This window comes from Girardinichthys multiradiatus, chromosome 18 (genome assembly GCF_021462225.1).
Source record: "Girardinichthys multiradiatus isolate DD_20200921_A chromosome 18, DD_fGirMul_XY1, whole genome shotgun sequence".
Taxonomy (NCBI): domain Eukaryota; kingdom Metazoa; phylum Chordata; class Actinopteri; order Cyprinodontiformes; family Goodeidae; genus Girardinichthys; species Girardinichthys multiradiatus.
Genome location: NC_061810.1, coordinates 4,001,038 through 4,016,021, shown reverse-complemented (window position 1 = coordinate 4,016,021; position 14,984 = coordinate 4,001,038). Strand labels below are relative to the sequence as shown.

The following is a 14,984-nucleotide window of genomic DNA, read 5'->3' as shown; positions in this document are numbered from 1 at the left end:
GACATCATCGAAGCCCCGCCCCCTGAGAACAGGAAGTATCACGTTTTCCTTTACAAATTCAATGTTTGATGTTCTTCACCTAATCAATGTCAAACTGTCCCAAGTAACAGATAACATCATGGTCTTAGACAGTCGCCAGTACTTACTGCTGTAGCTGGAGGGTGTGGCTATGATGGCATGGCGAATTCTGATGTCACGCCACAGCCATACGTTTGGCTCTAAATTACACATGCATGGTCCGAATCACTCCAAACTGAATATGCTTGATCTTTGTCAGCCCCCAAACAGCTCTATTGGATTACATTTAAATCTGGATCAACAGCGCCCCCTAGGACACTTCAAGGGCTATATCTCCCTCATTCATCATCGGATCCACTTGTAATGTAGTATACATGATCATGAGTTAAAGATGTCCATTTTGACACAGTCAATTGATGATTTTGTTTTAGCCCCGCCCAAAACAAACAAGCGACTGCAGCGTCCTTCTGAAGGCCCTCGCACCCCTCAGCGCAACTCGGGCTGTTGAGCGACCGCAGGAGCCTGGCATCACCTCATACACGCCACCGACGATGACACCGCTTCACTTCAACACGTCGTCACTAAGTGGTACTGTGAGCAACATGTCATATGATCTTCGGTCATACAGAGTTTCGGTCTGGCAAAAAGCATTCAAAATTTCGAGTAAATCGGACCTTCCAGAAGGACGCTGCAGTCGCTTGTTTGTTTGTGGGTTGAGCAAAAACGACATCATCAATTGACTGTGTCAAACTGTCAATCATTAACTCATGATCATGTATACTACATTTTAAGTGGATCTGATGATGTATGAGGGAGATATAGCCCTTGAAGTGTCCTAGGGGGCGCTATTGATCCAATTTTAAATGTAATCCAATAGAGCTGTTTAGGGGCTGACAAAGATCAACCATATTCAGTTTGGAGTGAATCGGACCTTCCATATGGAAGCTACAGTCATGTGTTTATTAGTGGGCGGGGCTAGAGTGATGTAATGTATTGACTGTGTCAACATGTCCAGCATTGATACATGATGATGTACAGGAAGTTTGAAGTGGATCCGATCGGGCATGAGGGAGCTAGAGCACTTGAAGTGTCGTAGGGGGCGCCGTTGAGCCAAATTCATATGTAATCTAAGGCAAACGTATCGCCATGGCGTCACATCAGATTTCGCCACGCCACCACGGTCACACCCTCCAGCCAAACCTGTCAGTACTGGAGATGAAGTTAGACCATCGTGTTATCTGTCATTGGAGACAGTTTCATGTTGATTAGTTGAAGGAGATCAAATATGGCCCACACTAAGTGAAACATGACACTTCCTGTTCTGAGGGGGCGGGGCTTCGATTATGTCAGCATCTGATCAGTGAATATTGTTCAGGGCCAGGGGTAGATCAATCCCAGAAGGTTTAATTTGTCTGTGACTTTCCTTGTAGGAGCTATATCAATTTAGTGTTTTATGGCGAGAAGTCATATTTTGTGGCGTGGCCACGCCCACACGCTTTCATGTATCAAAAAGGTTTTGATAACTTTTGATCCCCACTGCCTTAAGAGTATACTGAGTGATTTTGAAATCTCTAAGTCAAAAGCTGTAGGAGGCGTCTGCTCAGATATGCGGGCTAAAAACGCCCAAAAGAGGGTCAAAATGGCAACTTCAATCCAAAATGGCCGACTTCCTGGTCTCTTAGACCAATGCTCCAAGAGACATTTTTGTAGGTCCAGAGAAGATACATAAGTGTACCAAATTTCAGATTCCTTGGTCAAAGCATTGCTTGGGGCTGTTTTTTTTAAATTGTCTAGGGGGTGCTGTGGACGAATTAGGCCACGCCCACCAAATAAGTCATCAGATCTCTGTTGGGGACTGGACAAGGATCAATCACATTGAATTTGGTGCAGATCAGATGATCTATGTGGAAATTAGAGCCAAACGTATGGCCATGGCGTGACATCTGACTTTGCCGCGCCACCACGGCCATGCCCTTTTCTAAAAAGTTACTGTGCTTCAAACGAAGTTAGACCCACTAGTTGTCTGTCTTCTGACACACTTTCAAGTTGATTGGGTCAAGAGGGTCAGAGAGGCACCTTTCCAAGTGAAAAAAGTGACTTCCGGTTTTCAGGGGGCGTGGCTTTGATGATGTCAGAATATGACCCCATAGGATCATCGGGAACCCAAAGGTCCTCCTTCATGCCAACTTTGGTTTGATTTGTCGTTTCTTTGGGAAAGTTATTGCATCTTTTCACTTTGAGCGCGAACGGCAAGTTCGTGCCCCGGCCACGCCCCCTAAACATGGCCGAAAACTCAAAATTTTGATAACTTTTAATCCCCCATGCCTTAACTGCATATTGACCAAATATGAAGCCGATAGGTCAAAATCCCTAGGAGGAGTTAGTTAAAGTTCGAGGTGAGTAAAAGTAAAAAATGGGCAAAAATCGGCCTTTGACCCAAAATGGCCGACTTCCTGTGCATTTTAGGGCATACCCCCAAGAGACTTTTTTTCTTGGTTTGAGGAGTTCTAGCATTGTGCCACATTTCAGATCTGTACGACTTACGGTTTGGCCTATCTCAGGTTTGGGGGCGTGGCTAAGTGGTTTGGCCACGCCCACTGACGACGACATTAAAGAACAGAAATTTCACGCGGGGGACAATTTTGGGTAAAATATGGTGAGTTTTGGGATATGGCAAAGTCCCCATATTGCCCCGCCAAAAGTCCCCGGAATAATAATAATAAGAATTCGAGCGATTACAATAGGCCCTTGCAGTTTTCCTTAACTCCTACGAGGAAAGTCACAGACACATCAAAGCTTCTGGGATTGATCTGCCTCTAGGCCTGAACAATATTCACTGGTCAGATGCTGACATCATCGAAACACCGCCCCCTGCGAACAGGACGTGTCCCGTTTTCCTTTACAGAGTCAATGTTTGATGTTTTTCACCTAATCAATGTGAAACTGTCCCAAGTAACAGATAACATGATGGTCTTAGACAGTCGCCAGTACTTACTGCTTTAGCTGGAGGGTGTGGCTATGATGGCGTGGCGAATTCTCATGTCACGCCACAGCCATACGTTTGGCTCTAAATTACACATGCATGGTCCGAATCACTCCAAACTGAATATGCTTGATCTTTGTCAGGCCCCAGACAGCTCTATTGGATTACATTTAAATTTGGATCAACAGCGCCCCCTAGGACACTTCAAGGGCTATATCTCCCTCATACATCATCGGATCCACTTGAAATGTAGTATACATGATCATGAGTTAATGATGGACATTTTGACACAGTCAATTGATAATGTCGTTTTAGCCCCACCCACAAACAAACAATCTTCTGGGAGATCCGATTTACTCCAAATTTTCAATGCTTTTTGCCAGACCGAAACTGCATGACCGAAGATCATATGACATGTTGCTCACGCTGCCACCTAGTGGCGACGTGTTGAAGTGAAGCGGTGTCATCTTATGTGGCGTGTAGGAGGCGATGCCAGGCTCCCGCGGTCGCTGTGCCGAGGTGCGAGGGCCTTCAACGCTGCTTGCAGCTTTAATTATAATTTGTATTTTAATCTTGTGCTTAATCATTCAATGTTCTACATTTCAGCAGAGCTATCACTTATTGGACTTAACTTTGGAGAGTTTGGTATGCTTATTAAATGGTGTTTTGTCTTCACAGGAGCTGTAAGGAAGAACCCCTCGTGTGCAAGTGCAGCAGATACTGACGTTGATTCTTTTGCTATCCGCTGGTTTTACGTAAAGCTGCTTCCAGCTTTACGTTTAGGCTGGAAGCAGCCATGTCTGTCATAATAAAAACTGTTTTTGTTACATGCAAAATAAAATTAATATTTCATCTTGTATTTGAGTTTATATAATAAATATTGTTAAACACTGATATATTTTGAAAATAAATTTCTCAGTTGAAATTATGTTCCATTATTCTTAAAATAGATTGAAAATGGCAAACCTTTTTCTCTGTTGTCCCCCATTTCACTGTTTTTTTTATCAGTAGTTTCTAAAAAGAATATGATCTGAAGAACATTTAAATATTTTGACAGTTAAAATGCAACTTCTGTTTTGTTATTTATATTGAAGGTTAAGGGGGCACTAATAGAATGTGTAAGGTACGTATCTGGCACTATTAGAAAGATGAGGTGTACATTTCGCCCAAATTTGTGCCAGATCAGGAAATGCAGACTCCACATATGGTACGGATCTGGTGCAGAATCAGCAGCTAAGGTGTACATTTGGCTCAAATTCTGGTTGGATCAGGAGACACAGACACCACATCTGGTATGGATCTGGTCCGCAGCTGGCTGACATCAGTTAAACATAACCGTATCGGTATTGGGCCGTTGTTCTGATCCGGCCCATAACTTAAGGTGGATGTGTGCCGGATCTGGGCCAAATTGTTATCTGGGGATGTAAGAAATTCTATCATCAGAATATCTATCTTGAAGAATAGTGAAAGAATGAAACAGTAAGAGACAAGTTTGTATTACAAGTAAATTAAATGGATATATACAAATACAGTTTATCCCTGCAAAACTTTGTGCATAAATAAGTTGTGCAACAGTCTTTATTATATCTGGCTCAGTCAAAATGTGCCCACTGAGACCACACAGGTCACTTCACCTTAAGTAAAATAAGACAGATACAGAATAATCAATACTCAAAAATGTATAAATGTAGAATAATTATTAGCACAAAATAGCCTGCAAAATAGACCGTGTTTGTCGTAATTCACGTGGTTGACGCTAAACAATGGGAGTAATTTGTGGTTTAATAATGAAATTACAGACATCAAACAAAAGTCGTTTACAGCGGTTGAACAAACTCCCCAATGTGCTACTCCGTTGACCATAGCATCCAAAGGACAGATGTTGGTGCAACAAATTGAAGTGTGCCACAGAAAGGTTCTCACAAAACCAGAAAAGATGCCTTCCCTCTTCCATATATTCAGGAATCTTTAGATGTGCTGAAGGGTGCAAGTTGGTTTTCGACTTTGGATTTAGCTAGTGGCCATAACCAGGTTCCAGTTGCTGAGGTAGATGGGCCAAAAACTGCTTTTTGTACCTCGTTTGGTTTGTTTGAATGGAACCGGATGCCTTTTGGGCTCTGCAATGCCTCTATCACTTTTCAGTGACTAATGCATAGAATCTTTGGCAACCAACAGTGTCAGTCGCTGCTCCTATATCTGGATGATATTGTGGTGTGCTCTTCTACTGTTGAGGAGCACCTGAAGAGGTTGGAGGCAGTGCTGGGGAGGCTGCAGAATGAAAACGCTAAGGTAAAGCTGGCCAAGTGTGCCTTCTTCCAGCAGGGGGTGCACTATTAGGGCATGTGATTTTAACAAGGGTGTCCCCACAGTTCCCACCAAGGTAGAAGTAGAAGTAGTGGCCAAATAGCCACACCCAATCACCATCTCAGAGCTCCAGTTGTTCCTGGATTTTGTCAGTTACTACTGTTGGTTTGTTGAGAGGCAGCATTCTCCTGGGGTGCAGGATTTGGAAGCTATGCTCCCAGGCACTTCGCTTTTTAAGCGTTTGCATCAAGCTTTATAAGATAAGAGGCCTGAAGCAATCTAGACTGCTGTTACAGCCTTCTCTCAGTTTACACTTCTGCTGTTCTTCAGGAAATCTTGATCTTCTGGAGACATAAAAGCAGTTCTAATTCTTTTTTCAGGGAGCCAGGTGTAGAGAGGACATGCAGCACATGAAGCTGATTCTGAATTCTGATTCCGAACTCTTGTGAACCTTTTAGGATTTTTTTTTTCCTACAGGTTGTGCAATCTGATTATAATGATAGTCACTAAGTCACGCCCATACAGGTCATGAGTGTTACCTGGTTGGAATGACACAGTGTCATAACAGAAAAAGCTCAGAGTGCTGTAAGGCTCAGAGGCAGGAACAATGTCTACTGTTCTCTTGGTCATTGGTGTTGTTATAGGAGTTGCTTACATTTACCGTCACTTTGTGGTGAAAGGGGAGAGATGCACTAGCCAAGCAAGGCTTCATGGAAAAACTGTGATTGTCACTGGTAAGTGAAGTTTTTTTGTTCTAGCAACAATGTCTTACTTTTGTTTGTGACTGTTGTTTTTCATCAATAGGAAGCAACACTGGCATAGGGAAGACTACAGCCATAGATCTGGCTCAAAGAGGAGCCCGAGTGATTCTGGCCTGCCGCTGTAAGAAGAGAGGAGAAGCTGCTCTTCAGGAGATCAAAAGGGTAAGAATGTGATGTTAATCTGTTTCTTTCTTAGTCCAAAAGTGGAAACATGTGACTGTACTAACAAATTAATAGTGATATTAATTTATAAATTGAGAAAAGCTGTTTTCCACTTTGTTAAAAATGTTTACCTATTCTAAACTGTGATGAAGAAGATATAGATGTTTGGGTCATTGACTGACTAGTTTGCATTTACTGTCTGTTGCAGGAGAGTGGGAGTAATCAGGTGGTGTTTATGCAGCTGGATCTGGGGAATCTGAAGTCTGTACGCAGTTTTACAGAGACCTTTCTGAAGTCTGAACCTAGACTGGACATACTGATCAATAATGCAGGTAGGACTGTTCAGTTAATCACCATCCATGCTGTCATCCTATGATATCATGGCTGATGATTCTTAGTATTGCTTTTAGAAGTAAATCCCCTGGATAACCAAACAAACACATTCAAATTTGTGTGAATGTTTTGTTGCAATTTTAATCACAAGAAAGTACCTGGTATTTTTGCCTGTGTGTGCTTTTTTTTTTTTATCTAGAATGTCAAAATGCTAGGAACACATTGATGTTCACAGAATATGAACTAGACCCCAGATTCAATGGCCATATGTTATGCTTGGGGAACCCAAGATGTAGACAAATATTTGAGTCAGCTTATTTTACAGGAATCCATGTTGGGTATGGGAAGTCGAGGTAATAGTGACTTGTTAATTTATCTGAATGTGTATGTGTATATAATGTATATAACCTCTCACAAAGATCAGATGTTTTAAGGTAAACTCATTTAACCTGACATCTTTACTGATAAATACTATAATTGTATTTTGTCCCAGGTATCTGCCTTCAGGGTCAAACAGAGGATGGATTTGGACTAATGTTTGGTGTCAACCATCTTGGTCACTTTCTGTTAACTAACCTGTTGCTGGGCCGACTGAAAGAGTGCGGAGCAAGTAGGATAATCAATGTATCATCCATGGCACACAACTTTGGAAAAGTTGATTTTGACTGCCTGAACACCAACAAAGCTCTGGGATTGGGAACATCTTTCTTACGTGTCCTCCAAATTTACTGTGACAGCAAACTGTGTAATGTTCTCTTCAACCATGAGCTGGCCAAAAGACTGCAGGGAACCAAGGTCACCTGCTACGCTCTCCACCCAGGTCAGTAACTGGTGCAAAGAAACATTTCTTGTACAGTTTATGATTTGATAGATTGAAGCCTAGTCAGATGAATCAAAATATTATCTGTAGAGAATAATGCAGTGGTGTACAAAAGTAGAATTGAATTACTGGTGTAATTTAGACTAATGGCTTTAAACTACATAGATTTTAAGTAAAATTGTTGAGAATATTGACACTAACATTTATGTCTGTCTTGGTCATTTTTAAGTAACTGATTTCTCCCAAACATCCAGTGTATATGATTCATATACTGTAGATGTTTAAGCGTTATCACTCATAAAGCTGAAGACAAGTTAAGATATGCAAAACTGCATGACTCAATAAATCCTATAATTTTGTATTAGGTTCAAATTAATCTTAGGTCAAACCACTTTTAGCATTATATATAGCATTATATAATGAAGCAGTCATCTTGTCTATGATCTGATCATTTCCTTATGTCTTCATGTATGAGCTATGACTCATCTGTCTTTACAGCGTTGGTTCAGTTGGTTCAGTTTTTGTGAATGTACAGCTCTTTAAAGGTTCCATTTCACCATTTAATTTGAGTTCCTGTCTAGACTTTGTATCACCTTATTCATTTTGTTTAATACATCCAGTTCTTCCTGGGATCTTGCTTGTATGATCTAAATTGAACCAAGCTTTCCCAATAAACCCAAATAATTTGCCCTTTACCAGTGTGCTTGAGAGTTTTCAAATGTATGTGCTGTTAGTTTTTTTTTCCCAAACTGAGAACTTTGCAGTTTAGCCAAACAGCTCCACTTTGCTCCTGTTTGAAATATGCTGTTCTAGCATTCCTAGATCTCCTCGGAAATTAAGCAACCTTTCAAAATATGCTTCTCTCTGATAAATAAGAATTAGGATTACAAATATGTGTGACAACCTCCAGGAGAAGATAAGCATTTGACTGCTAATACTAGCTAATACTATGTAATACTAGCTACAGACCAGTTAACCTGATCTACTTTCTGTTCTTGCAGGCGCCATCAGTTCAGAGCTAGGTAGGAACACAAGTTTATTCCTACAAATCATTCTTAAACCCATCACCACGTTCTTCTTCAAGAACACCATCCAGGGATGCCAGACCACCCTGCACTGTGCCCTGCAAGCGGGCATTGAACCTCTCAGTGGACGATACTTCTCCAACTGCACTGTTAGAGATCTCTATTCTAAAGCAAAGGATGATGCTGCTGCAAAGAAGCTGTGGGAGATGAGTGAGAGACTCTGTGCCCTTGTCTAAAAAAATAAAAGGAAAACCCTCAATTTAAACCATAACATGTACTTTTGGCTTACTTTAACTGTAAATTGGGGCAGGTATTCTTGATGGCCTGGTTTGATTGAACTGACTGAAAACACTGGTTCAAAACGAATCAAGTAATGGAACATGAAATGTTGACAGGTATTACAGTGCATAACCAAATGTATAATAATGGAACAACCTGAAAAGGTGGTCTTTCTAAGCCACCTGGATGCAGGAGTTTTCATCAGTGTTCAGATGTGTTTTAAATCTGACCTAACTGATTAAACTTTCTTTTAATGTAACTTTCAGTAAATATCTGTACACATTACACTTCCAACCAAGTCTAAAATGCTTGTGTTCATTACATTTTAAATGTTTACTGTCTGTTATAATAATAATTAATGAAATAATTTCTTAGTGAGTTGAAAACATTCTTAAAGAAGGAAAACAAAATGAATGGAAAATAACCAGTTAGGAGACTTCTCTCCAATGGTTTCTGGTTTCACAGGTTTGGTGAGGTAACAGGATGGGTGGGGTGGCAGTAATACAACCGTCAGCTTTTAACATGAATGATGGAAGAGAAAATGCCTAAGTAGACATTTCAAGTTCCATTAAAATAAGACTCATTAATGAGGAATTTGATTTATACTGCAGTGGTACCTGTTTTTTCAATACCTGCAGAGAAATACTAACTTTAAATCTTCAACTCAGCTTATTCTTGTTTTGATGTGTTTTGATCCTACTTTGAAGGGCAATATCATATAAAATGCTTTGGTGCTAATCATTGTCTTGCCAAAATTTCACAGTATCATTATCTGAAATTAATCTTAATTTTTAAATATATATTGTACACAAACTCCAAGACAAGCCACCATGTGGATTTAACCTCTCACTGGAAAAGTACAGCAGTCATGCTGATGTCAAGTTATTTAACCCAAACTAAAGCTTCTCATTCCTTGAAATGATTGTTTCGTATGGCAGGACAACATATAGGGTTCACAGTAGGAGGGAATGCTTTAAAGCAGATAAGAACTTATTTTTATTTTTACTGGGAAAAGTAACTTTTTTCCAGAGGCTTTGTTTAGCTGCTTTAGTATCAAGTCAACCAGCAGGTGGATTTTACCCATTTTATGAATGATTTTCAAAGCATGGCTTTTACAGAAAGGATAAATAATGTGTATGTTTAAAAGGAGTCACCATCTTTATATGGCTGACAGTGTTTTCCTGGTTAATGTTTTGTTGTTTGGCTAAAAAGTTCATTGGGATGGTCAAAGACCTTTCAGAAAGAGAAATGGCTCCACACAGAGTTGCCATTAGATCAGTTAAAAAACTGATTACACAACACAGATCCAGATAGTTTTCTAGGTTACCAATTCATTAACTCCACCAAATATTGAAACAGCTGGAAAAACGGCATCGGACACATTTGCTTGAAAAAAGTAGACTTTGGATTTGTATAATAAATGACAAGATGAAAGAGAGTAATGTGTAAAAAGTATATGGTCTGAAGAATATCCCTCACCTTCATTTCATTCTCAATGGCAACTATAATTAAAATATCATACATATATACAGTTAGGCTAAAGAATATCCATACTGCTGCAAAAGTCCAGACTTGAATCTGTGGAGGGAGCTAAAGAGATTATATTATTTTTTAACTTAAAGTTTTGTTAATATCTAAATTAAACCAGAAAAATTATGTTGGTCAAAATTACAACTTCTTAATACATACTACAACGTATTGATTTGCTCAAAAATCATTTTATATCTAAATCTGCAAGGAGCATGAATAACTTAGGACCTGACTGTAGATATCATAGGTATATTTATTGGAATCTTTTCAAACCACACTCACTCACAAAAAACAGTTAAGGCCCTAATTTAAGGACCCAGAGGGTATGCTCTGACTTTGATGTAACTTTGGTGCACATGCAAACCAGAGATGGGTATAATCATAGATGGGAGTGATAGTGTTACAGGTAATTAACCATATGAACAAAATTGTATTTTGTTTGGAACTCTGTATAGACTAACAAGAGCAGATATGTGATTTTCCCCACATTAGGAAAAGACTGCAGTCGGATCCTGCCTTTTCTCTGCTCCTCTTTTCAACTAACAACAGACCAGTCAAACCTGAACGCTTGGTTATGATGACTAAGATTTTATGACCTGTAGGAATTTGTTTGTAAGCCCAAAAAACGAGGTTGTTTGTTGCGTTCAGGGGCACAAACTCCACGTATAAAAGACATACAACAATGTTGTGCAATGTTTAGTGTGAGAATCAATCAGCGTTGTGCATGGAGGCAGTGGAATCTATAGAATGGGTCTTTCAGAGTTCTCAAGTATCTCGTTTTGTAAAGAGGTTTAAAGGCAAGTATTGTAAAATAAGCTCTTCTCTCTTACAATGGCCCCTCCCTTGAGTTTTTATATTCAGTCATTTCAGTATCTGTCTGTAAGAATTTTTTTCCAAAACCTTTTTCCACTTAGTATGAATGACCACTTTTTTGACTGACTGTCATTGTTTGTATACATACCTTACATGACCATTAATTCCACTCTAATAATAATGGGTCCTTGTTAAACAGCTTTTTGATTATTGTAGATTTCTGGTGAGGTCTTACGCTCAAACTGCGTTAAATGAAAACATCAGTCAAGGGCTGAAATATTTCAAGCCTTTATTTCCTGTAATTTTAATGATTATGGCATGCAGACAATAAAAACCCCAAATTCTGTTTCCCACATTTATAATATTACATAGGATCAATAAAAAGGATATTTGAAACAGAAATGTCAGGCTTCTGAAAGTATGTTTATTTCTATCAGTGTTTGGTAGGCGCTCTTTTTGCATAAATTAATGCATAAATGTGGCATGGTCTTGAGAAAACTCTCAATGGTGGTCAAAATTCCTGATTTTCAGGGAGTAAAGTTTGCATTTTATTTGGAAATCAAGGTCCCAGTCTCAAGAAAGAGAGGAAATGCACAGAAGCCTCATTGCTTAAAATCTAGTGTAAAGTTTCCACAGTCAGCGGTTCTTTCTGCAGCCATATCATCTTCTGGTGTTGGTCCACTGTTTTCTGAAGTCAACATTCAATACAGCCAACTAAATGGAAATTTTAGAGTACTTCATGCTTCCTTCTGCTGACAAGCTGTATTGAGATGCAGATTTAATTTTCCAACAGGACCTGGCACCGACCCACAAAGGTATCAAGGACTGGTTCATTGACCATGTTGTTATTACACTTGATAGGCCAACAAAAGGAGGATGAGGGACACTGAACCCCATAGATGACTTGAAAGTTGCTATCAAATCAACCTGGGCTTTATAACTCCGATGCAGAACATTAGGCTGATTGCTTCCATGGTATGCCACATTGATGCAGTAATTAATACAAAAGGAGGCCCAACAAAGTATTTAGGGCTTGGAAATGACATTTCTGTATCCTCATGTAATATTCAAATTTTCTGAGAAATGGAATTTTGGGTTTTCATTTCTGTAAGGCATAATAATCAAAATTAAAAGAAATCTGTAGTGTACCTACTGCGTATAATATGAGTTTTAATGTCAGAAAAGAGTGACAAAAAATTTTCAACGTTTTCAGGATATAACATTTTTTTAGCTGTACCTGTATGCAAAGTGCATAACAATAAAAAAATTGTGTACATACATTTTCATGTGTTTCTGAATAGGCCATGGCTAGTATGCTCCACAAATAAAACAATAAAAATACTATTTAGCAGGTACAATAAATTGTGGTTGTAACACAGTTCCTTGTAAAAGTATCAACACATGTTCTATGTTATGAATTTATTATCGCTGGTACGTTACATCTATACATTTCCTTAAATTTAATTGTAATTGAATGGAATAGACCAACGCAAAGCAGCACTAAATTGTAAAGGTAAATAGGTTGATTTATTTACCTTTTTTATGAATAAAAATTGGACACTTTTTTCTTCATTTGCATGAAAGCTCCTTAATAGTTCTCTAAAACTCTGATAACCCAGGGTTCAGACCAGGAAGCAGGGACGTAATTTAACACTCCTCTCTGCAGCTTCTGTACTGTTACTTACTCATTACCTTATTAAGACAGTGTCTTGCCCATGGCCAAAATTTAATAGATTAAAAAATTATATAAAAGGAGGAAACTATTTGTCAAAATAAGGTGAGATCTTTCCATGTAATCCATGCAACATTTATTAACTGCTCACAGTTAAATCCATAAAAATTACAATAAATATCCTTTTGTGTAATCCATGCAATAATTATTAAAATACACAGTTGAGGCAGTGAAATAAGCATATTTTCATGTTCTGAGACTGAAGGATTGGAGAGGCCTGTGTAGAGCTACATATTATTTGTCTTATCTTTTGCAGAAATATAAACAAGTGTATCCAAAAGAAATGATGTATGATGATTTTCCATTCTTTTACAAGTATTAAATTAAATTAGTAATCTTTGATTATCAAGTTAAAAGATGTATGATTGAAATATGATTAAGAATGGAAAATTAAAGTAAAAAATCAGCTATATATGAAAGAGATATAATGTTGATCAGTTGTGATGTATGAATAAAAAGAATGAAGTGATGGTTTTAAAACTGTGTTTTAAAGTAAATGCAGAAAGCTGAGAATGGAAGGTGTAATACTGTGTAAAGTTTAAGACTGAGCAGATTAGGGAGAGAACTGTAGGATGACTAGTGGTGACGAGAGCCAGCTGCATGCTGACAGCGAATCTTTTGAAGACCAGCGCAAGGAAGGGAGGATGAGTCTAAAGCCAGCTGTGTGGCTATTCCCGGCATCTCCAAGTCCGAAAAACAGCACCAGAAAGTCACGATGACCAGGACTAAGTATTGAGAAATAACGTACTGGGCAAAAGTATGTTGCGCAACAACTGAGAAGACTAACAAAGGGCTGACCAGTGAGAGCATCTGCACTATAAAAGCAATGCTAAAAAAGGGAACTGCAGTTGTTTCCTCGCAGAAGACCAGCGAACAATATCGGATGGAGAAAATAAGCTCAGATGGAAAAGGAACAGAGACACAGTCCAGCTGATCGACTGCATTAAAAAGAGAATCAACCCGTGTGCCCAGAAAGGACTGTGCCTCAAGATTAAGAATCTGATTTCATCTAAAGCCTTTTTATCCAGACAACAGAAGTGAACTTGATCGGTGAACAGCTGATTGCTCTACGTTTCAGGCTTCTGGAAGTCCTGAATCAACCTCATTTATGTCTCTGGGGTTTCCTTCAACTCTTCAGCCTCTGGAAGTTACTGTCTTCTGAGACATATGTCAACAAAGTTCCTGTTTAACCATCGAAGCCTGGAGCATCAGTGCCTGCCACTTAAAGGAAGAAAACTGAAGATTAAGTTGTATTTCCTTCAAGAAATCACTCGTCGTTACCAGAAGAATCTTCTCCATCAGGTGCATGGATGAGCCTCCATCTTCAAAGCCTCTCCAAACTCACTAGTTTCAGCATCAGGGAAAGACAGGTTGAATTGAATGATTCATTTATATTATTGAAATTATTATGTGTTGCAGAATTTAAGCTGTTGCTGACCCCTGCTAAAACGTTACTAATTTTAAAAAAGCATTTAAAATTCTAGTTAAATCGTGGACATTCAATTATTTGAGTCACCATATTTTTGGTTTTTCAATAGAGGTAAAAAGTCTTGTTGCCTGGTTCTAAGATATTGCAGGAGGTTTTTATAGATTGCCTTAGCCAAGTTTATTAAAACAGTGCCCTTGGGGCTCGTGCTGAGCCACTAAAATTAACCTAGCCCATATACCAAGAGCCACTTGTAATATTAGTGAATGAGCAGCCGTTAACAGAAGTGACTGTTGAAATGTGAATGACCTGCTGTGGGCTACTCAGTCGTCGAGAACTCCAGTTGAAGAAGGGTGAGACTTTTGTATGAAGGCTAGGTGAGTCATTTCCCAACGCCAGCTTAAACAGAACTTTCAGTAAACCTGCTTCGTAAGATCTTTCAGGTTTAGGAAAGTCCGGACCCATTGGATGGAGAGCTGGATTGAGCAATCCCTTTAGACATAGGGAAGTAGGAGGGAGGGGTTAGCTCATTGGACAACGAAAGGTGGCACCCAAACAGGGACCCTGATAAAGATAAAGGGGCCCCAGAAGAAGGATGCTCAGCTGAAGGACGTCTCTGCCTGAGCGCCCCGAACAGACAGCCTGAAAGGGAGTAAGGTTTTCTGTGACTGATAGGGCCATCAGTCACAACCCTCGCAGTAACTGCACAGCGTGCAGGTGAGGATAGGACTTTATTGAGGGTAGACTGACCAGACCCAGACAGTAAAGCTAGTAGCCAAATAGTCTGAACCCATCCCT

General features: G+C 39.4%; 1 protein-coding gene across 1 annotated transcript; it reads left to right on the top strand.

The window, feature by feature from the left end:
• Window positions 1–5,861: 5,861 nt before the first annotated feature.
• Window positions 5,862–8,944, top strand: LOC124883631 (dehydrogenase/reductase SDR family member 13-like). Its single transcript, XM_047390810.1, has 5 exons — window positions 5,862–6,039; window positions 6,110–6,228; window positions 6,437–6,560; window positions 7,055–7,381; window positions 8,383–8,944. Exons 1-5 carry the CDS (start codon window positions 5,913–5,915, stop codon window positions 8,640–8,642), a joined length of 957 nt encoding a protein of 318 aa, XP_047246766.1. The 5' UTR covers window positions 5,862–5,912; the 3' UTR covers window positions 8,643–8,944.
• The last annotated feature ends 6,040 nt before the right edge of the window (window positions 8,945–14,984 follow it).